The sequence below is a fragment of the Tyto alba genome, unplaced genomic scaffold, assembly GCF_018691265.1.
Source record: "Tyto alba isolate M040663 unplaced genomic scaffold, T.alba_DEE_v4.0 Super-Scaffold_17, whole genome shotgun sequence".
Taxonomy (NCBI): Eukaryota; Metazoa; Chordata; class Aves; order Strigiformes; family Tytonidae; genus Tyto; species Tyto alba.
The window spans coordinates 21,818,251-21,841,301 of record NW_024881279.1 but is presented as its reverse complement, the minus strand read 5'-3'; the positions used below and the strand labels follow the sequence as shown (position 1 = coordinate 21,841,301).

The 23,051-nt window shown below is 55.2% G+C and overlaps 3 protein-coding genes across 3 annotated transcripts; all 3 read left to right on the top strand.

Moving 5' to 3' along the window:
* Positions 1–5,467: 5,467 nt before the first annotated feature.
* On the top strand, positions 5,468–7,898 carry LOC122153266 (protocadherin beta-4-like). Its single transcript, XM_042790506.1, is given in 6 exon segments — positions 5,468–6,077; positions 6,080–6,175; positions 6,178–6,222; positions 6,225–6,248; positions 6,251–6,346; positions 6,348–7,898. Coding segments are annotated over 6 exon segments (2,340 nt in total). The 5' UTR covers positions 5,468–5,549.
* A 3,676-nt stretch (positions 7,899–11,574) lies between these two features.
* On the top strand, positions 11,575–15,629 carry LOC122153226 (protocadherin gamma-A10-like). The gene has a single exon (XM_042790030.1). It carries the CDS (start codon positions 12,155–12,157, stop codon positions 14,627–14,629), a length of 2,475 nt encoding a protein of 824 aa, XP_042645964.1. The 5' UTR covers positions 11,575–12,154; the 3' UTR covers positions 14,630–15,629.
* A 1,626-nt stretch (positions 15,630–17,255) lies between these two features.
* On the top strand, positions 17,256–21,961 carry LOC122153265 (protocadherin gamma-B1-like). The gene is made up of 2 exons (XM_042790505.1): positions 17,256–20,078; positions 21,836–21,961. Exons 1-2 carry the CDS (start codon positions 17,526–17,528, stop codon positions 21,959–21,961), a joined length of 2,679 nt encoding a protein of 892 aa, XP_042646439.1. The 5' UTR covers positions 17,256–17,525.
* The last annotated feature ends 1,090 nt before the right edge of the window (positions 21,962–23,051 follow it).

Here is a 23,051-nt window from a genome sequence, read left to right as displayed (position 1 = left end):
GAGCATTTGGGGAAATTGTGGGGAGCAGGGAACTACTGCCAGGCCTCTGTGGGATTCTGAGCAGTGAGCTTCTGGCTGTGAGAGAGCCCAGTGAGCTCCAGGCCAGGGGAAAGTGTCGCCTGGGCTAAGAGGGGCCCTGGGTGTGCAAAGGCCTCTGCAAAGCAGTGAGGTGGGGACAGTGACCTTTCGAAGTCTCCCGACAGCTCTGGCTGCGTGTAGCAACTCTGGGGTGTTTGAGCACAAAGTCTTTTGATTCTAAAGCTTTTGGGGGGATAGATGGATTGACAGACGGATGGATGGATGGATGGATGGATGGATGGATGGATGGATGGATGGATGGATGGATGGATGGATGGATGGATGGATGTCAGCAAGGCAGCGTACGTGTTCCCTTGGGAAGTATTGGGTGGATGCCCGGGAGGTGGGCAAGAACTACTGCCCAGGAGAGGATTCCCTCTCCTGAAATGCCGAGGAGCACAGACGTCCCTTCTGTAAAATCCTTGATAGAAGGTAAGTCCTGAGGACAGGCTGGTGTAGTGCTGCTGAGCGGGAGAGTGTTGTACGTAGAAGAGGGAATGATCCTCGGTCCAGTTCATCAGGGCAGGCGCAGGCCTGTGCTGGGCTGTGCTGTTGTGGTTTGTGCTGCATAAATCCCTGGTGGGCAGGAGAAACTCCGAGAGCTCATTGCATCCGAGGAACCTGCAGGCAGCTCCCCCTTGGCCCTGGAGAGAAAGCCACCAGTGAGCAACGAGTCCACGTGGGACAGTCTTTTCTGTGACAGCAGATGCCATGAGTGGAATTGATTTCTTGCAGAAAGGACCTATGTTGACTTCAAGGATGGAAGCGGCACCACCCTTCCATTTCTATGACTTCGGTCTGTATGGCATCAAGTGCGTGGCTTGATTGATGTGTGAAGCTTCTGTGCTCAGGCTTCTCATCATCTAAAGGGACATAAGATTCTCTATGCTGATCTCTTTCAACACTGTGAGCTACAACAGAGTTGTGAATAACTCTGTAGAGAGTCATCATTTCTCTCTTGTTGAGGTGACAAGGATCCAGCAGCTCCTGTTCCAAAACAGCTGTTTCTGGGGTCGTTCCATGTGGAGCATCTGGGTGTCTGATGTGGTTCATGACTAGAGAAGGAGAAGCCTGAGTTCCTCAACAATATTTTTTCCCCAGTCTTCACTGGCAGTCTCTCATCCCACACATCTCAATCGGATGAGCCTCCAGTCAGGGACTGGGCGAGCAAGTCCCTCCTGCTGTAAGAAAAGATCAGGTTTGAGAGCACCTGATTAACCTGGAGATACAGAATGTGTGGGAGCCAAGGAGGTGCTATCCGCTGCTATCAAAAAACCCCACCACACACTCAAACACAGGATCCTGAGGAACCTTCTGGCCCTGGAGAGAAAGCCACCTGCAAGCATGGAGTCCACGTGGGACCTTCTGTTACTGTGACAGCAGAAAGGATGAGTAGAATTGCTTTCTTGCCGAAAAGACCTCTACTGACCTCAAGGATGCAAGGGGGACCACTCGTATTTTTTTTCTATGACCGGTGTCTTCCTGACATGATGTGCTCGGCTGAAGTCCCATGTGAAGCTACTGAGATCAGGGTTCTCGACACTTAAAGGGACATTAGATCCTCTACACTAACCTCTAACAATACTGTGAGCTATAACAGAGTTGTGAATGAATTCTTAGAGACTTGGTGTGTCTCAGTGAAATGACAAGGAAGCTGACGAGCGAGGGAAGACAGCAGTCAGTTCGACACGAATGATAGAGCAATCTTCAACCTTTATTGGTACAACATATTCTTATATAGACAGCAGCGTAATTATGCATACGTATTGGTAAGCCATAGGCTAAGTTAGAAAGATTACATTTTTATATCCCTCCCCCTTGTTGTTTGCTTATTCAGTTCAACATTCGTCTTGACTTGGCTTGTCTCCAGCAAACTTGTTTACCACTGCTTCGTCCTTGACATTCTTCATGTATCAGCAGCTGCGAGCAGCGGCAGGCAAACCCTAGTGAGGCCCAGCATCAGCCCCTAGAACAGGCTCTGATCGTACAATTGCTCGGTGGGCTCAGGACCCTCGTCTCTGAGCCATTCTCCAACAGGAAGCAGCACCTCTTGGTGTAAATCAGCTACTTCTTGGGTCATCCCAGCTCAAGCACGTGGATGTCTGATGTAGTTCGTAACCAGAGAAGGAGTAGGCTGAGTTCCTCATCAATACTTTTGCTTCTGTGTTCACTGGCAGTCTCTCATGCTGTTGCAGTCACCCTAATAAAACATTTTGAATCCTAGAATATTACTTTGATTTTAGTTTAAAAGTATGATTTGGATTTAACATGAAGCTACAGTAGCTAGAAGAATATAAAGTACACTAAGGCCCTTAGGATTAAGCAACTAGTATGCTGTGTGCCTTGAACACTCTAAGAATCGTTATGGACTCTGAATTAACACAATAGGTACTGGTCATGGATCTTGACTTGGTACAATTGGTACCAGAAGAAATTGGTTTGGTTAGGAAGATCAGCCAAGGGAGAAATGAGCATTAGCCAAAGATAAAATGTGCATGCTCAAGGATGGAGTTCAATCAGCGGACACAGTGAGGAAGACTATTGACGACCACCAGAGGACCCCCATCCAGTATAACCACGCGTGCGTTAGAGACATTTGCATATGATAATAATTTCCAGGAAATAACATGAATATGCTAATCACTGCCATCCCCCCATTCTATTTAAATGAATCAGTAAAGATGACCAATGATTTCTGTACAATAGGAATATAGTTAAGGTGAGGTAACTGAAAGACAATCATTATCAAGGTCAACTTAAACTTTATGAATTTTGTTGATCTTATGTAACTATGACTCTGCTGAAAAAGTGTATAAATATGTTGTGTTTTATACCTGTCGGTGAACAAGTCTCTGGCGGATTTATCCCCCGTGTTCCCCAGTGCTGGAATAAAGAAGTGCCTGCTTATCTGCTGTGTGTAGATAAGTTCTTTAGCGATTGCGACCGCTAACAATGCCACACATCTCGAGCGGATGAGCCTCAAGTCAGGGACTGGGTGAGCAAAGTCCCTCCGACTGTAAGGAAAGATCAGTTTTGAGCGGACCTGAGGAAGCTGAAGATACAGAAGGTGTGGGAGCCAAGGAGGTGCATCGCAGAGTCCTGAGAGAAGTGAGGGTCCTGAGGCTGATGCAGTTGCCAAGCCACTCTCCAGGATATTTGAAAAGTCATGGCACTCCGGAGAAGTCCCTGGTGACCGGAAAAAGGGAAACGTTGCAGCCATTTGGAAAAAGGTTTGCAAGGAGGACCCTGGTGTGGAATAATTACAAAAATGACCAAAATCCAGCATTGTTCACTCATTACGGAATGGTATAAAATCAAAAGGCGTCTAGGGCATAACACAGCTGCAGCTGTTGTGCGAAGAATCCACCAGGACATCTGCGATTGCTGGGATAATATTTCTTGCAGAGCACCACGGGGGGTGAATTGGGCTGGAGAGCTCAGGTCTCTCCCTGCGATGGTACAGCAGGTACATGAACAAGGGGGAACTACAGAACTGACAAGCTGCATACTGGCTACCCCGAGCCAGACATCCTGTTGGATTTTGATGAAATGCTGTCCTTTGTGCGAACTTTGCTCGTTACAAGGTCATTACAATAGCAAAACACAGCTCCATCCCAAAGGCTGCCCGCCGCTAAGGTGCGACCACTCCTCTTTGACTCCGTGCCCTGTGTTTTTGTAATGTCTACCTTTAAATGTGAAGCGAGAGGATTTTACACCAACCATACTGAAGGTATTTACGTCTAGAGTCACTCAAACTCCAGCTGGAAGGTAAAAAATAGTATAAAAATAGCCCAGGGAAGTTGATGGAAGACACCATCGTGTGAACTTCTGGCATCAGTTGATGGGCTGAGCCTCTCTTTCCCTCCCCGTATGGATGCCTTTGGGTAAGACTTAGGAACTTAGAAATGTTTCTAGAAAGTCCCTTTGGCATTTCTATAGCCTGGCTGTACTGTTATAACTTTGTTGTGTGCTTTATATATCCTCTTATTTGCACGTACTTTCCAGGCAGTGTATTTCTCACCGACAATCATAAGGACCTCTATATCTGTCACTTAAATAAACTGGACTATTTAAATAGCTAGTCGTTTCAGTTTCTCACTGAACGCGACCAAAGAGTGGCCGTGCTAGTTCATGAGCATGACTAGAGTGAAGGTGCCGTCCACTATTAGTGTATCCGAACGGTAACAGGTTCATATATTGAATACGCTTGGACTGAGAGTGTTGATTTGGTTCTCTCTGAGATTTTCTGCCTTAACCAGTTGACGTGACAGCTGGGATGTACTGACCTGTCAGCCTGAGCTCTGTGCCTGGGCAGCTCAGGGAACAGATCCTCCTGGGAGCTCTGCTGAGGCACCTGGGGGACAGGGAGGTGCTTGGGGACAGCCAGCACAGCTTCACCAAGAGCGAGTCTTGCCTGAGCAACCTAGTGACGTTGTGCGGTGGAATGACTGCATCAGGGGACAGGGGAAGAGCTACGGAAGTCGCCTATCTGGAGTTCTGCAAGGCATGTGACACGCTGTCCTTGTCTCCAAATCGGAGAAACAGATGGAATTGCTGGATGTACTATTATGGGGATAAGAATTTAGCTGTGCCATCGAATGGGGAAGGAATTTAAGGCCGAATTTACAGGAGAAGGAATTGAATGGACTACTGAGTAGACAAAAAGGAATCGGGTGGGCTGCCAGGTTGAGGGAGTGGCCGTCACCGCCTCCGTGTCCCTGTGGGGATCTGTAACGAGTGCTGTCCCTCAGGGGTAGGTCCGGACACTGCTTAACCTCTTCCTCCCCGGAAGGGAGAGCGGGATGGCGCAGAACCTGAGCGCCCCGGGGGCTGACAGCAAGCCGAGTGGCGCGCTGGCCGAGCGGCCCGGCGGGCGACGCGTGTCGCGTGTCCTGCCGGCGTGTCCGTGGCGGGGCAGGGCCCGGCCTGCCGGGAGCCCGGCGCGCACGCCTGCCCGCGGGCTCTGGGCAGCGGGGGAGGACGCGGGGCAGCTGCCGGCGCTGCCCGGGCGCTCGGGCTGCAGCGGCGGCCCCGCCGGGCTCTGGGCGCTCCTGCCCTGCGCTTGCCGCCCCGGCGCGGGGTGCGCGCGTCCTGCCGCGGGGCCCCCACGCGTGTGCGCGTCCTGCCGCGGGGACCCCACGCGTGTGCGCACGGCCGCGCGTGGCCGGGCGAGCCGGCAGCGCGGGCAGCGGGCAGCGGGCAGCGGGCGGCGGGCGCAGTCCCGCCGCGGGCCGCAGGGTGGTGCTGCCGGCCAAGGCGGCGCCGAGCGGCTGCGGGCGGGGAGGCGGCCGAGCCCGGCCCGGCCCTGCCCAGCCCAGCCCAGCCCAGCCCAGCCGGGCGGCGGCGGCGGCGGCGGCAGCGGCGGCGAGCGGTGCCCCGGTCTCCCCCGCTGCAGGGCCACGGCGGCCGCGCTCGGCGGAGGACGGCGCGGGCGCCCCGCGGGACGGAGGCTGCCCGCCGCCCCGTGCGCCATGGCGCCGGCAAGGCAAGTGCTCTGGCTCTCGGCTCTCCTCTGCCTGCCGCCCGCTCGCTGCCAGCCCCTCCGCTACTCCGTAGCCGAGGAGGGCGAGCGCGGCTCCGTGGTAGGCAACGTGGCGGAGGACGCGGGGCTGGCCCCGGCGCAGCTCTCGGCTCGCCGCGCCCGCCTGGCCTCGGAGGACGGCCGGCAGCACTTTCGCTTCGAGCGCGGCACCGGCCGCCTCGTGGTGGCGGAGAGGCTGGACCGGGAGGAGCTGTGCGGGCAGGCCGGGACGTGCACGCTCCCCGTCGAGCTGCTGCTGGCCGACCCGCTGCAGTTCGTGCGGGTCGAGGTGGCCGTGGAGGACGTCAATGACCACTCGCCCGTGTTCCCGGAGGAGCAAGTCACACTGAGGATCCTGGAAATGAGCAACCCGGGCTCGCGTTTCCCGCTGGAGGAGGCTCGGGACCTGGATGTTGGCAGCAACAGCATCCAGGCTTACAGCATCGCTCCCGAGAATGAGTACTTTAGCATCTCCTTTGGGAGTCGATAAGTGCTGAAGATAAGATTGTTGAACTAGTCCTGGAAAAGCCGCTAGACCGAGAGGAGCAGGCGGAGATGAGTTTCAGTGTCATTAGCCTGTGGATGGGGGCTCTCCCCCCAGGAGCGGGACCACCCAAATCCAGCATTAGTCATTCTAGATGTCAATGACTAATGCTCCCAATCTTCACGCAAGAGCTGTATGTTGGGCAGGTTTTGGAAAATGCTCCAGAAGGCTCTGTGGTTGTCAGCGTGGTGGCAACCGATCAGGGATGCAGGATCTAATGGGGACATCACTTATGAATTCAGCCAAGCAGTGGGGCAGAGCAACTCCGCTTTTGGGATTGACCCTGTCAGCGGTGAAATTAAACTCACAACGCCTCTGGACTATGAGGCAGCAGAGAGTCACGAGCTCAGTGTGCGGGCCAGAGACGGCGGGGGACTGTCGGCAATCTGCAAGGTGTTGGTGGAGGTGGTGGATGTGAATGACAACGCACCGGAGCTGGTGGTGAGTTCCTTCAGCAGCTCCCTCCCCGAGAACGCGTTACCCGGGACGGTGGTGGCCCTCTTTGCTGTGAGGGACCGGGATGCCGGTGCCAACGGGCAGATCTCCTGTGCCCTTGAGGACCAGCTGTCGTTCTCCCTGCGGCCGGCCTATAAGAATTACTACGAGCTGGTGACTGTGAGCGAGCTGGACCGGGAGGAGACGGCTCGCTACGTCCTCCCTGTCACAGCGGCGGACGCGGGGTCGCCTCCTCTGACGACCACCCAGACCTTCACGGTGGCCATCTCCGATGTGAACGACAACGCGCCTGTCTTCAACGAGACGTCGTACACCATGTACGTGCGAGAGAACAATGTCCCCACGGTGTTGGTTGGAGCTGTGAGCGCCTGGGATGCTGACGTGGGGCCCAACGCCAAGGTGACCTATTCCCTGGCCCCAGCGCAGCCCGCAGAGCAGCCTCCCTGCTCCTGCCTCTCCATCAACTCAGAGAACGGGCACGTCTTTGTGCTGCGGCCCTTGGACTACGAGCAGGTGAGGCAGGTGGAGGTGTGGGTGATGGCCTCTGATGCGGGGACTCCTCCTCTGAGTGCCAATGTCACCGTCCGCCTTGTTGTGGTGGATGAGAATGACAATGCGCCGCTGGTGCTGTACCCGGCCCAGGGCAGCAGCCCGGCGCCCAGCGAGCTGGTGCCCGTTTCGGCTGAGGCGGGCTACCTGGTCACCAAAGTGGTGGCCGTGGACGCTGACTCGGGTCAGAACTCGTGGCTCTCGTACCACCTGCTGAGGGCCACTGAGCCCGGGCTGTTTGCGGTGGGTGCCCAAAGCGGGGAGGTGCGGCTGAGGAGGCCCGTGACCGAGAGAGACGCCGTGAAGCAGAAGCTCGTCGTTGTGGTGCGAGACAACGGGCGGCCACCACTGTCAGCCACGGCTGCGCTGAGCGCGCTCCTGCTCAGTGACTTCTCAGACGTGCGCATCCCCCACAGCAGCCCGGCCACGGAGGACGACGACGGCTCCCTGACAACCTATTTAATCATTTCCTTGGTCTGCGTCTCACTCCTCTTCCTTGCGTCCGCCGCAGCCTTCATCACTCGCAAGGTGTGCAAGAGAAAGGAGCTGACGCCTGAGCGTGGGCTTTATGGCCCCAGCAACTTGCCGAGGGTCCCGGCTGATGCGGCCGCTGCAGGGACCCTGCCCCACGCCTATTGCTACGAGGTCAGCCTCACAACGGGCTCGGGCAGCAGCGAGTTCCAGTTCCTGAAGCCCATCCTCCCCAGCCTGTCGCCACAGCACCGTGCCTACGGGGGGTGGCACCGATGAGGAGCTCCAGTTCCCCCATGGCCCTATGGCTGTGGAGGACACGGCACCGGGGGACCCAGGGACGCTCTCTGCCCAACACTCCCACAGTCTTGCCTTTAACTAGCTCGGAGGCAGCACGGCCAGAGGCTTCGTGCCCCATGACAGGAAGGGATGCAGGCTACTGCGTGCGGCCGTGGTTCCTCCAGAGTAAATCTGCATTTGCGATTGGCATCACCAATTTCCCACAAATTTGAAGGGAGAAGAACTGTTGTTTCTCCATCCCAACCACCAACCAACCAGCCGAGCAAACCTACACCTCCCTCATGCTGGAAAGATTTGGTTTCCTCTTCCTGACAGATATTTCTGAAACTCTTTGAGAGTGGGATGACTTCCAAGATCCCCCACTACGTTTTTTGTCAGACTCACTGTTAGGCAAGACCATGGAGTTCAAATTCTGTGTTGTAACTCACCGGTGTGCTCGGGCAGACCAATCGCCTGCTCGCTGAATTGCACGTAGCGCTGGTCACAGGCCAGAAAAGCAAGGAAGTTGTGAGTACTGTGTCCCAATGTGGTGCATGCACGGGGCTCATTCCTCTCTTTCTCTTGGGGGTCTGTCTGGGAGGTGTGTGGGCTCTGTCTCTCTGTCTGTCCGTGCAGCCGTTGGGTGTGTGTAAATGCTGCGCTGGTGCTGCCCGGTAAAGCGGGGAGTTGCGCACATCGAACTGTTGCAATGTGCACAGTCCCAGCTCAGCGGGCACGGAGGGTCTATTGTCCCCTTGGCTAGAGAAGCCACATCTTGTCTACGGGAGAGCAGTAAAACACAGGAGCTGTCCCTTTGGGCCATGAGAGGGGCTGGGTGGGTGGATGGGCTGCCTGCTTGGGAGTGCCCTGGAAGTGCAGCAGCACCAAGGGTGTTGGCACAGGCTGTACCTGGACAGAGCTGGGAATAGGTGTTGCTTTTCTACACGTGCAAGAAAAGTCCAGAAGTTGTTTCCAAGGTATTGTCTGAAGGCAGAATCAGGAGGAACTTGAAAAAGGACTGTTGAGTTTGACCTCATCATCATTGTTCCTAAATTCAGAGGCTTCTTGATGGGAGTGGAAAGGTGTCCCAAAAAGATTTTTTGGGTTTGTGTTAGGGCACGTGCATTCTCTTTTTTACCCCTTCTCCTTTTACTCTGTGAACCTTGTTGAGCCTTGTGTTGCCTATTTTGCCTGAGAAGGACTGTCACCCCATATATAATAATTGATTGTTTGAATGAAGGCCGTGTGGCACAGGGTATTCAGAGAACCTCACGCTGTTATGTAGAGCAGTTGTAAACTGCATCGTTGTAACCCGGAGTACCCTTGCGTGTAAAAGTGAAATAAAGAGAACCTGTGAATGCCTTGTGTGGAGACTGGTCTTTGTAGCAAGGTTCTTTCTGGGAATGCTCTGCCAAGTTTTCAAAAAGGCTGGGATTTTTTTTTCTCCTTTTATCCCTTGGCTGAGGTGAAGTTGAGCAGGTGAATTGGTTCAGTGTGGAGACGTGTCCGATAGAGCATTTGGGGAAATTGTGGGGAGCAGGGAACTACTGCCAGGCCTCTGTGGGATTCTGAGCAGTGAGCTTCTGGCTGTGAGAGAGCCCAGTGAGCTCCAGGCCAGGGGAAAGTGTCGCCTGGGCTAAGAGGGGCCCTGGGTGTGCAAAGGCCTCTGCAAAGCAGTGAGGTGGGAGCAGTGACCTTTCCAAGTCTCCCGACAGCTCCTGCTGCGTGTAGCAACTCTGGGGTGTTTGAGCACAAAGTCTTTTGATTCTAAAGCTTTTGGAGGGATAGATGGATTGACAGATGGATGGATGGATGGATTGACAGATGGATGGATGGATGGAGGATGGATGGATGGATGGATGGATGGATGGATGGATGGATGGATGGATGGATGGATGGGTGGATGGATGTCACCAAGGCAGCGTGCGTGTTCCCTTGGGGAAGTATTGGGTGGATTCCCGAGAGGTGGGCAAGAACTACTGCCCAGGAGAGGATTCCCTCTCCTGAAATGCCGAGGAGCACAGCCGTCCCTTCTGTAAAATCTCTGATAAAAGGTAAGTCCTGAGGACTGGCTGGTGTAGTTCTGCTGAGCGGGAGAGTGTTGTACGTAGAAGAGGGAATGATCCTCGGTCCAGTTCATCGGGGCAGGCGCAGGCCTGTGCTGAGCTGTGCTGTTGTGGTTTGTGCTGCATAAGTCACTGGTGGGCAGGAGAAACTCCAAGAGCTCATTGCAACCGAGTGTTGTGGTTTGAGCCTTGTCGGCAGCCCAACACCATGCACCCACTCTCTCCCCCTTCTCTTCCAGCAACTAGAAGGGACAGAGAGCCAGTCTTGGGATTCAGGATAGCACCATTAGTGGAAAATCACCCTTTATTGTTACAAGGAAGAGGCAGACTCGTTATGGGAATGAAAAAAGCATGTATTTTTTACAGACACTAACATCACTTAACAGAGTAGGACAGTGAGAAGCATTGCCATATCTTGAGAACACCTTCCCCTCACCCCTCCCTTCTTCCCATGCTCAGCTCTGCTCCCGATATCTCTACCTCCTCCCCCAGCGGCACAGGGGCAGGGAATGGGGGGTGCAGTCAGTGCTCCCAGTTTTTCCATCTTTGGTGGGAGGAGCTTCTGGAACTTCTTCCCCCTGCTGCAGCGTGGTCCCCCTCTCACAGAAGACAGTCCTCCAGAAACTTTCTCTGACATGAGTCCCCCTCACAGGCCGCAGTATTTCCTTACACTGCTCCGGTGTGTGTCACCAACTTTCTCTGACTGGAGTTCCTCCCATGGGCTGCAGGCCTTCCTGAGCTGCTCCGGTGTGGGACACCCCCACATGCTGCAATCCTCCCAGTGCTGAACTACAACAGCAGGGCTACCTTTTCCCACAAGACCCTGACCTTCTTCAGGCACAGCATCTTGATCACCCAGGCAAAAAACAGAGGCCATAAATCAGTGTCTGCTCCACTGTAGATCTTCATGGGTGGCAGGGGGGGCTGCCCTGCCATCTCACCACAGGATACAGCTGGGTCTCTGCCCTGGTACACCTCCCCTTTCTTTTCTTCCTCCGTTCCTCCACTGACCTTGGTGTTCATGCAGCTGTTGCAACTCCTCCTCACAAGTCCGTTCTTAAATACGTTATTGCAGAGATGCAGTGCAGCCGATTGGCTCAGTTTTCATGCAGAGGTTTAGTTGACTTCAAGCTGGGGGAGCTTCAGGAAGCTTCTCACAGGGGGCCACCCCTAAAGCCCCCACCCCTGCTATCAAAAAGCCCCACCACTCACTCAAACACAGGACACTGAGGAACCTGCAGGCAGCTTCCCCTTGGCCCTGGAGACAAAGCCACCTGCAAGCAAGGAGTCCACGTGGGAACTTCTGTTACTGTGACAGCAGAAATGATGAGTAGAATTGTTTTCTTGCAGAAGAGGCCAATAATGACTTGAAGGATGGAATCAGGCCACTCTTTTTCTTCTGTGACGAGGGTCTGCCATGGCATGATGTGCTTGTCTGGAGTTGTGTCTGAAACTACTATGCTCATATTTCTCCACATCTCAGGGGACATAAGATTCTCTATGCTGATCTCTTCCAATACCATGAGCTATACGAGTTGTGAGTGACCTCTCAGAGTGTCAGTGTGTCTCTCTTAGTGGATGACAAGGAACCAGCACCTTCTGGTGTAAACCAGCTGCTTCTTGTGGTCATTCCAGCTCAAGGATCCAGTTGTCTGATGTAGTTCATGACTCACTGTTTTATTGTGGATTTTACCCTATGAGAGTTGAAGGCTCTTTCCTTTACCGGAGGGCCTGAACACACTGCTGAGCTTTCTGAGGATATCATGCGATGTGCCTTTTAGGAAGCAATGCGGTGGGCAGGACTTGTCAGAGACACTCTCCAGGATTCATGTCCCGTTAATCTTTAGGCTCCGTTATAGGGACGATCGCAAGCTCGGTGCAGCAGCAGGCTCAGTTGGAGGAGCAGGAGAGGGAATTCGACAGGGCCGAGGGATGGAGCGCTGCCGTTCCCGGCTGCGGCGGCGAGTGTCGCTGTTGGCTCACGATGGGCCACGGACGGGCGGCGGCGGCCAGAACAACGGTGAACCGGGAGGGAGCGGCGGGGCTGATGGACGGAGCCCGGAGCGGAGCGGCGAAAGCGAGCCGAGCCGGGCTGCCTGGGGAAGGGGTGGAGGAAAGAGCGTAGCGAGGAGTCGCGGAGAGGCACCAGTGGGCTGAGGGGCGAGCAAGCAGCTGCTGCCGGGCTTTGCCATGGCGGAGAGAGAAGAGCGCCGGGGCCGGCGGGAGCGAGCCCTGCTGTGGTGCGTGCTGGTGGCGGCGTGGGAGGCGGCGTGGGGGCAGCTGCGCTACTCGCTGCCCGAGGAGATGCCGAAGGGCTCGTTCGTGGGCGACGTGGCCGCGGACCTGGGGCTGCAGCTGCCGGCGCTCGGCCCCCGCGGCGTCAGCCTTGTCTCGGCAGGTAGGACGCCGTATTTCGCCCTGCACGGGAAGACGGGCCATTTGGTGACGGCGCAGAGGATAGACAGAGAGCAGCTGTGCCGGCTGCAGGAGAGATGCGTGTTGCGCTGCGAGGTGATCGCGGAGGGGGAAATGCACGTTTACGGAATCGAAGTGGAGATCATGGACATTAACGACAACGCGCCCATCTTCCCAGAGGCAGAAACGCAACTGAGAATAAGTGAAACGGCAGCGCCGGGGTCGCGGTTTCCCCTGCGGGACGCGCACGATCCGGACTCAGGACGGAATTCGGTGCAGAGATACGAGCTGAGCGGCGACGAGCACTTCTCGCTGGCCGTGCGGGCGGGCCCCGGCGGGGAGCAGCGTCCCGAGCTGGTGCTGGCGAAGGCGCTGGACCGGGAGGAGGCGGCGTTTCACGAGCTGGTGCTGAGGGCGAGCGACGGCGGCGAGCCGGCACGGACGGGCACGGCGCGGATCCGCGTGGCGGTGCTGGACGCGAACGACAACGCGCCCGTGTTCGGGCAGGCGGAGTACACGGCGCGTGTGCCCGAGGACGTGCCCGTGGGCTCCACCCTCCTCACCGTCACGGCCTCCGACGCCGACGAGGGGACAAACGGGCACGTTGAATACACTTTCCACAAAATTTCAGAACATGCTTCGGGACTTTTGAATATCGACTCTGAGACAGGAGAAATATCCCTTAAGTCAGATTTAGATTTTGAGGAAATTTCTTCTCATGAATTGGAGGTGCAGGCACGGGACATCGGCGAGTTTTTCGACACGGCGAAAGTGGTGATCACAGTGACAGACGTGAACGATAACGCGCCCGAGATTTCGGTGAGGTCGGCGCTGAGCGAGATCTCGGAGGACGCCCCGTCGGGGACGGTGGTGGCCCTGCTGCACGTGCAGGACCGGGACTCGGGGCCGAACGGCGACGTGCGGTGCTCGCTGGGCGGGGGCGTCCCGTTCCGGCTGGAGCGGTCCTTTGAGGACTACTACCGCGTGGTGACGGCGAGGGAGCTGGACCGGGAGGAGGTGTCGGAGTACAACGTGACGGTGCGGGCGGCGGACGGCGGGTCGCCGGCGCTGTGGAGCAGCGCGGTGCTGGCGCTGCGCGTGCTGGACGTGAACGACAACGCGCCGGTGTTCGCGGAGGCGCGCTACAGCGCCCGGCTGCCCGAGAACAACGCGGCGGGCGCGCTGGTGCTGACGGTGCGGGCGGCGGACGCGGACTGGGGGCAGAACGCGCGCGTGCGGTACCGGCTGGCGGAGGGGCGGGTGCGGGGCGCGCCGCTGTCGTCGTACGTGTCGGTGCAGGCGGAGACGGGCGCGCTGTACGCGCTGCGCTCCTTCGACTACGAGGAGGTGCGCGAGGTGGGGCTGTGGGTGCGGGCGGAGGACGGCGGCGCGCCGGCGCTGAGCAGCAACGTGTCGGTGCGGCTCGTGATCGTGGACGAGAACGACAACGCGCCGCAGGTGCTGTACCCGCCGCCGGCGCCGGCGCCGGTGCCTGGCGTGGGCGCGGGCGCGGGCGCGGTCGCGGTCTGGGCGGGCGTGGAGCTGGCGCCGCGCTCGGCGGAGCCCGGGGCGCTGGTGGCCAAGGTGGTGGCGGTGGACGCGGACGCGGGTCAGAACGCGTGGCTGTCGTACGAGCTGGCCAAGGCGACGGAGCCGGGGCTGTTCCGCGTGGGGCTGCACAGCGGCGAGGTGCGCACGGCGCGCTTCCCGCTGGCCCGCGACGCGGCGCGGCAGAGCCTGGTGGTGGTGGTGAAGGACCACGGGCGGCCGGCGCTGTCGGCCACGGCCACGCTGACGGTGGTGCTGGCCGAGAGCGTGGCCGAGCTGCTGTCGGAGCTGGGCAGCGCGGCGGCGGCGCCGGGCGAGCCGGCCGGCAGCCTGACGCGGTGGCTGGTGGTGGCCGTGGCGGCCGTGTCCTGCCTCTTCCTCGCCTTCCTGCTGCTGCTGCTGGCGCTGCGCCTGCGGCGCTGGCGCCGCTCGCAGCTGCTGGCGGCGGGCAGCGGCGCCTTGCGCGGCGTGCCGGCCTCGCACTTCGTGGGCATCGACGGCGTCCGCGCCTTCCTGCACTCCTACTCGCACGAGGTGTCGCTCACGGCCGACTCGCGCAAGAGCCAGCTCCGCTTGTCGGGCGGCAGCTGCTGCGACACCCTCCCGGCCCGGCCGCCGCCCGACGAGCCCTCGGGTGATCTTCTCTTGACCGGAGATCATGTTGCCGAAAACGGTTGCCAAGTTTCCTTTCAGGTACGTTAATTTTTTTTTTTTTAAGCCTTTTTTTTTGTGTACGTGGTTTTTAGGATTGTTGGGGTAGCTACAGACATTTCAGTGTTCACAGTCCTAGAAATCACGTTTTATGATGGTCACCAGCTAATGAATGTCACCTCCTGAATGTGTGCTGAGTCTGTTATGTGTGTTTTATGTGCCGTGCTCTCTGCTGGCTGGGTAGAGTTCATCATATCTAGCTTTTGCTAAGGCTGGAACATTCCATTGCATGTGCAATTGCACAAGGAATTTGCAGTGTCTAGGTCTTCCTCTCAGACTTCCTTGAAATTGTTTATGTACTTCCTCGTACCTAGTTGTCAGAATTTCCTTTGCATCCTGTGTTTCAACTCTCAAATGCTGATATAATTGAGCAATCTTGTAGTTCGAAAGCCAAGACCTCTGAAGTCCCAGGTTACTTGGAAATCCTCCTTCAACAAACGAATTTATCAATCCCACTTGAGAAGACTTAGAATTCTACAAATAGGTTGGTATTACACAGTGAAAAATTCTTAAGATATCCCACCGAGTTTTTTCCCACTGCTCAACTTCATAACTGAACTTTTGGAGTCGATACAAATGTAATTGTTGAATAATGTACAGGCATAGACATCAAAATAGAGTGTATTTACTAGAATAGAGATGGAAAAATTTTTAAACACATTATAATTCGTTACAGTCTCTGTTTCGTGTGTCTAATTTCAGAATTTCAATTAATCCGAGAATTTGAAATATTTTAGTCCTTGGTTTCCTTATAATATTAAAACACTTTTCCCTGCAAAACACGTCATCCTGTCCTGAAAGCACGTCTACTAATCAGGCTGACTTGGAAGCAGCCTGCCCTATTTTCTCTATTACTGATCTTTCATCATGAACTGAACAGGCTTTTAGGACTTCAGGAATATAATTAAGGAATACTATTACATTGCTCTATTCGTTATTCTGCTATTTAAGCTGGTGATACAGTGTATCATTGCATTTTAAACAAAATAAACTAGTGGCACACAAAAATGACTGCTTTCAATTTGAGAGGAAAACATACTGTAAGGTTCCTGGGGAATGTCTGCACAGATGTTTTTGTACTGATCCTAAATCTTACCAAAATATTGTGAATTTGTACAAGTACTTTTGTGTGTGGTGAGAACAGAAGCTGAGACTTAACATAATGCTTCACCTGAAATAACCATGTGGTCGTTCCTCCTTTCTGCTGCCATCCATCAGACACAAATATGCCATATGCATGTGAGAAGAAAATATTTCCCTCTCTGATGCAGGCTGGTTCTTAGCTGTTTCGTCCTGGAACTTAACTGTGTTATGGCCCTCAGGCTCGAGTACAAGGGGGAAGAGAAAATCCTGGAACTAGGAGACATCAACCCCCTCTTGAAACCCGATTTGGAGGGTGTTTCAGTGTGTGAAGGTGCATGAAAATGTGTGTCTGGTTTGTGATAGACAATGCTCGCCATACTGGAAGCAGTGAATTGACGCCAACTTGTTTCAGCAGAGTCCCCCCTGTCCCTATATAAATATCCATATCCTTCTCTCGAAATCATATAAAGATGCCCACATGCTTGCTGCATCTTGACTCTCAAAACACTACAAATTCAAACCAAATTCCCCTTTTAATGAGTAGTTAGTTTGTTACCGTGAGTCGTGTATAAGTACAGATGGAGGAAAATAAATTATTCTCCACTGAATAAATGGCAGGAGTTAGCAGGAAAACATTTTTTTAATGACCTATTACTGAGAAGGGGAGGAGGTCTTCACGTTGGCATCTGCAGAGACTCAGCGTTGGTGTATATGCTGGAACTCCTCCACCAGGTAGGTAGAATGGAGACTTTTCTAACCTTTCCTTGTCTTCTGCATAAGGGGTTGTGGTGATACAGCTTTCCTTCAGGTCTTTTTTTTTGTTCTTCACCATAGAAAAGGTTTTAATGTACAGGCGAGGTAGAGTGGCTTTTCGTGAGGGATCACTTATTCAAGCAACGGTAACTGCCATCAACCTTTGCCAGAATATATTCTTAAGGTTTGAGTCCTGTTGAAGTAACGGCTGGCTCACGGAGAGATGAGGATGTAGTTTGTCAGAGACACCGACAAAATAAATTCGGAATTGGGTTGTATGGCACTGACATGATGATGCTGGGTTTTGAATGTCGACAGAGATGAGATCCTGTAGGTCTGGTGTGACAGCTGTGATTTTCTCAGTGGCTGGGATTCCCGGCTTTCCTCGTCCATCAGCGATCACCGCTGAAAGTGGAAAAGCTGAGTGCTAGCTCTGGATGTCCCAGCTATCGAAAATAAAACCGCTATCTACGAGCAGGGCTTCAGCATTCGTCCCGTCTTGCCGTTTCTCTTCCCGTGGTGAGGAGATGGCAGCGGGAACACGCCAGCGCCTCACCCTAGACACCGCTAAGATCACTGTGGGGCAGAGATAGAGATCCTTCCCCATATAGCCTCGGAGCAATGGAAGAGGATTTGTCCCGCAGAAGACTTGCAAGTGTAAGCAATCCAGACAATGGGAACTTATAGACGTAGCGTTTCAGGACAGATACAACTTTTTTGGTTTCACGCTACCGACAACATCTGTATTTTTCAAGCCGCGTGTGAATGCGATCTAAGGACGTGTGTAGCAGGACCATCGGGCTGTCGTTTTCCTCTGGAACGCTGCGGTTCTCGGACACGGACTCAGGGTGTCACTGTTGGCCAAGGCGGAGAAGCGGCTCCGCCGTCGGCTCCTCCCCGGCTCCACCGCCCACGGAGCAGAGCAGAGAGAAGAGCAGGAACTGGCTGACTCAGCCCGTTCTCCGCCCGGCGGCAGGGATTTCATTTATTGATTTCTCTCAGGTACTGATTCATCTGCTCTGAAAGCCTAATTTCCAATCGTCTGCAGAGAATGGAGGTCCGACCGGCAGCGCAGGGCCGGGCAGCCGCTGGGCGGGTCGCGCTGCTCGCCGTGCTGCTGCCGGTGTGCTGCCCGGTGGCACCGGAGCGGCTCCGCTACGCCATCCCCGAGGAGCTGGGCAGAGGCTCGCTGGTGGGGCCGCTGGCGCGGGACCTGGGGCTGAGCCCGGCGGAGCTGCCGGCACGCAAGCTGCGGCTCGTGGCTGGTGACGAAAAGCAATACTTCACTCTCGGGGAAGATAATAGAAACCTGCGGGTAAACGAGAGGATAGACCGAGAGGGCATCTGCGGGGCCGTGTCGCCTTGCGTCCTCAGTTTGGAGGCCGTCGTGGAAAACCCTTTCAATATATTTCATGTGAGCGTTACTATCCAGGACATCAATGACAATGCGCCGCAGTTTGACAGAGAATCTGTTGTCATAGAAATAATTGAGTCAACGCCTCCTGGAGCCAGGTTCCCACTGGGCAGTGCAAGAGACCCCGACGTTGGGGCAAACTCATTACAAAGCTACCAACTTACGCCCAACCCGATCTTTTCCCTTGTAGTGAGGGAGAGTCCCGAGGGGATGAAATATGCGGAACTGCTACTGGAGAAAAGCTTAGATCGAGAAAAACAGAGAAATCATCGTTTGATACTAACGGCAGTGGATAGCGGGGATCCAGTCCGATCCGGGACCGCCCAGATTAACATTAACGTGACCGACGCAAATGACAACGCGCCGGTGTTCACCAAAGAGGTCTACAAGGTTCGACTACTGGAAAACCTGCCAGAGGGCTCCTTAGCTTTTCAGGTGAAAGCTACTGACGGCGACGAAGGGACAAATGCAGAAGTTACCTACACTTTCAGTGACATCGCAAACAGTGCTAGACAACTCTTCACTCTGGACTCCAGGACAGGGGAAGTGAAGATTACAGGCCCCTTGGACTATGAAGAAGGGAAGTATTACGAAGCGAGTGTTGAAGGAAAGGATGGGGGCGGGCTGAGTGCGCACGCCAAAGTGCACATAGACATTCTAGACGTGAACGACAATGCACCAACAATTTCCCTCCTGCCTATCTTAAACCCGGTACCCGAAGACTCAGTCGAGACTACAGTTGTAGCTGTGATCAACGTCCGTGACAGAGACTCGGGGGATAACGGAGAAGTGAGCTGCAACATCGACGGCGATTTGCCTTTCAGACTAGAACTGTCATCAGAGAACAGCTATAAACTAATAATAGCCAGTGCCCTGGACAGAGAAACGGCTTCTGCTTACAACATCACCATCACCGCCCGGGACCGGGGCAGCCCGTCGCTCTCGAGCCGCGCGGCGCTGGTGCTGGAGGTGTCGGACGTGAACGACAACGCGCCGGTGTTCGAGGAGGCCGCCTACAGCGCCTACGTGGCGGAGAACAACGCGGCGGGCGCGCCGGTGCTGCGCGTGCGCGCGCGGGACGCGGACGCGGGCGCCAACGGGCGCGTGAGCTACTGGCTGGCGGGCGGCAGCGCGGGCGCGGCGCCGCCCGTGTCGGTGGAGGCGCGGAGCGGCGCGGTGTACGCGCAGCGCTCCTTCGACTACGAGCAGTGCCGCGAGTTCGCGGTGGCGGTGCGGGCGCAGGACGGCGGGGCGCCGGCGCGGAGCTCGACGGCGACGGTGCGCGTCTTCGTGCTGGACCGCAACGACAACGCGCCGCGGGTGCTGTGGCCGGCGGCGGGCGCGGGGGCGGGCGCGGGGGCGGCGGCGGGAGCGGCGGCGGGAGCGGCGGGGCCGTTCGAGGTGGTGCCGCGCTCGGCCGAGGCCGGGTACCTGGTGGCCAAGGTGGTGGCGGTGGACGCGGACGCGGGGCGCAACGCGTGGCTGTCGTACGAGCTGGTGCAGGCGCCGGAGCCGGCGCTGTTCCGCGTGGGGCTGCACAGCGGCGAGGTGCGGACGGCGCGGGCCGTGTCGGAGCGGGACGCGGCGAAGCAGCGGCTGGTGGCCGTGGTGAAGGACCACGGGCAGCCGGCGCTGTCGGCCACGGCCACGCTGCACGTGGTGCTGGCCGAGAGCTTGCAGGAGGCGCTGCCGGAGCTGAGCGAGCGGGCGGCGGGCGCCGACTCGCCGGCGGAGCTGCAGTTCTACCTGGTGCTGGCGCTGGCGCTCCTCTCCGCCCTGTTCCTGCTGAGCGTGGCGCTGGCCGTGCTGGCGCGGGTGCGCCGGGCCGGGCCGCCCGCCGTCCTGCGCTGCCTGGGCGCGCAGCGCTTCTCCGCGGCCGGCGCCGCCTTCCCGGCCGACTTCTGCGAGGGCACCTTGCCCTACTCCTACAACCTGTGCGTGGCGCCGGGCCGCGCCGTGGCCGAGGGCGCTTGGCCGCCGCCGCCGCCGTTGCCGGTGCCCAGCCTGCCCGCGGAGGAGCTGCTCGGCGGGGAGCCCTGCGGGAAGCGGAGCCCGAGCAGCAGCGCCGGCGCGGGAGAGCCGCCCGCGGAGCCCGACGCACCGCAGGTCTGGAAGCCCGCGCGCTCTCGCTGCTCTCCCGCAGCCTCTCGGAGCCCCTCTCCTCTTTCCCGCGGGCCTTGCGCGGGGGCTGTGGGCGGGGAGAGGGCGGCGGTGTCTGCCCGCGGGAGGGAAGGAAGGGGAGAGGGGAGGGCGCATTCCCCTGCCCCCCAGAGCAGGCAGTGAGACGCGGCACTCCGCGGTTTACCAGCTTCACCCGAGGTGTTTCCTCTCCAGCTCCAGTGTTGCCTAAAATCCTGTGAGCTGGTAACGGTGACCGCGGATCCTTCCTCATGAGAGGAGCGAGATCCGCTGATTCTGCATGACAGGTTGGGCACTGACACCTGGTGTTGGGGATTTTATCCTGGAGCAATGAGCAATGCTCTTGTCCCTGTTTGCTAGCTGGGCACAAACCCGTTAGTTAGCGGGTTGTCAATTTTGGACTCCCAAAGAAAATGTGTCTGTGGCTCCACGAATGGAAAAAGCGACAGATTCCTTGTACCCTGTGAAACAAGAGAATCCCCCTTTTGGGGACTAGTGCTGATCCGTGCCTCCGTGAGGGAAGGAACGGAATAAGGGAAGGCGCATCCCCCCGCCCCTCAGAGCAGGCAGTGAGCCGCGGTACTCCCTGGTTTATCAGGCTCCCAGGTTCAGGTTCACCCGAGAGGTTTTGTCTCCAACTCTAGTGTTGTCTAGAACTCCTGTGAGCTAGTAACGGTGATCTCAGATCTTTCCTCATGAGAGGGAGATCCGCTGGTTCTGCATGACAGGCTCGGGTCTGGTACCCGGTGTTAGAGATTTATCCTGAAGCAATCTGGTGGCACCTGGTTGTTCTCTCGGCACAAACTCTTTAATTACTGCAGCGTATGAAGACACGGACCAGAGCTTGGATCTAAGCTGAATCGTTTATTGAAGCAAACAGTGTGACTATAGACTTTCCAAAGAAGGGCAGGCCCCTCCTTTCTCCCAGTAGTGCCCTGATCCCAGGCAAAAATAGAATGTGAAAAGAGTCCTTTGCAGCTGGCATCCCAAAGGTTGGAGCCAAGTCGTTAAGTTTTTGATGAGGTGTTTTTTGTTCCCAGGACTAGCTCCATCGGTTCCCTTTCATACGTGCTGATCGGTACCGTTTGCTTTAACACGGAGCTGCCTTTTGTTTTTCTGCTCTGGCTTTTAAATGCAAAGTCTCATGCCGCCAATTCCTTCGGCAGTCAACCTGCTTTTCATCTTCCAGAAATTAGAGGGTTTAGGTATTTAGGAAGTTAGGAAACGTGCGTGTGGCTCTATCAGTGCAGAAGTTACCGACTGTTCCTCCCTCTCCTGCCGTGTGCCCTGCCAGCTTTTGGGGGAAGGCTGCTGCAGAAATGGGAGCCCTGAGGGGATGGATACATTTTATCCAGGCGTGAGATTTCGTGTTCCTTGTAAAGTTATTTCCCGTTCTAACTGTCTGCAGGGGTTCTTCGAGTGTAGAAAGAGTTCCATGGGTCCTACATGGTGCAGCTGGGAACATGGGGGTGGCGCTTGGTGTTGCAGATCTTGCCTTCCTGAAACGTAGGTGTTTTCTCCATGAAAGGAGAAATTGCAGAATATGGGACGGGTTATTTATTCCAGGCATTGTTTCTCTATGCAGTTATTTATCTATTATTCTTTTATTACTATTTAAATTTTCATTCTGGGGGGTAGTTTCCTCTTTTTTACCGTTCCTGATCTGTCTTTCCCACAAACGTGAAGATGCACGATGGCATCTAAGAAATATATCTACAGATATATCTTATAGACCTATAGCTATAGATAAATAGATACCGCCTTTCGTCTTTCGGAGCCTGTCCACTATTCTTCTTCCTTTTTCCCAGAGAGATGATGGACGTGGTCCATTGTGTCGAGAGGGAAATACTAAACTGAGAAATTCGGTGTGTCGCCCACTTGATGAATCGTTGTTTCGTTATTGGATCTGCCTGATTGACCTGTTCTCACCTTGAGAACATTTCTAAACCGACAAGGAAATATGCAAACCGGCAGCAATTAGGCACTTGATAAAGTCTGTTTCACACTTACAGATAGTGTAGGCTGTGCAGCTGTACTTGTCTTCTGCTGCTGCCCTACAGTGCTTTGCTGAAAAGGTGTCCTACTAACATGGAGACTCCAGGATTAGATGACTACTTTGCTACGAAGTATCAATGTTTTACACTGTAGTTTCAGGGAAATCGAAAATCAAGTTCTTGCCGCCTGTGGTAATGAGTCTGACAGCTCTGCTCCTCTGTGTGTGTGTGTGTGTGAGAGAGAGAGAGAATTGCTGTGAGAAATGTAATTTTTCTAGTTGTATGTGCTTGTAAGATGGTGATTTAGAGTTTCATCCTGGTTGTATTGAGCTTTTCCCAGCTTTTACCGGCCATCAAATGCTACTAATGGCACTTGCTGATATGAAGTAACTGTTGATCTTTTGTCGGTATCAAAATTACTGGGAATGTAGGGGAAAGTGAGGGCATTTTTGTGTGGAATTTCTGCATTTAGAGCTTGTTCTTTGAAGCATGTGCAGGGAATCGACTCCTTTCATGCAGTGTCATGGCTGATCCAGCTTTCCTTGTCAATGGTAGCTCTTGGGCATAGATGTCAACATTGAGTTACCAGTTACAGAGTCACATATGTGCCCAATGGCCCAGGTGCTGAAGGTGAATGATGGTGTCTCTGAGCTGATACTGACAACCGAGTCTTTAACATATCACTTATGCTCTTTAGAACATTTCAGGTTTCCTCAGACGAGTTTGATGAGTAGAGTAGTCCCTGTGCATGCTTATGGGTTGGGATCCTTCTTCTCCCAAGAATTTTTGTGGGAAACATTTCTTTCCGTGATGTCTGTGTGCCAAGTTAGCTTCCTTGTTGTGTGATGTTTGAGCACGCTGAAGCATTCTGTCTGCACAGAGACAGGGCAGCTGGAAGAGTTCGCTGTGGTGTTGTTTGAAATGTCTAAAAGGTAGGTGTAAATGTTGCCTTTCTCGTAGTTTTAATATGAGCCCCATAGTTTTGGTCCAGTGCCTTTTCCTTCTCTCATTGTCCAAAGAAATGCCTTTG

What these genes read in the sequence shown, in the direction of transcription:
- LOC122153226 (XM_042790030.1), top strand. Translation starts at nt 12,155, where the DNA reads ATGGCGGAGAGAGAAGAGCGCCGGGGCCGGCGGGAGCGAGCCCTGCTG.
- LOC122153265 (XM_042790505.1), top strand. Translation starts at nt 17,526, where the DNA reads ATGGAGGTCCGACCGGCAGCGCAGGGCCGGGCAGCCGCTGGGCGGGTC. An exon ending in GCGGGCCTTGCGCGGGGGCT is followed by an intron (nt 20,079 to 21,835) that starts GTGGGCGGGGAG and finishes CCTTTTTCCCAG; the next exon opens with AGAGATGATGGACGTGGTCC.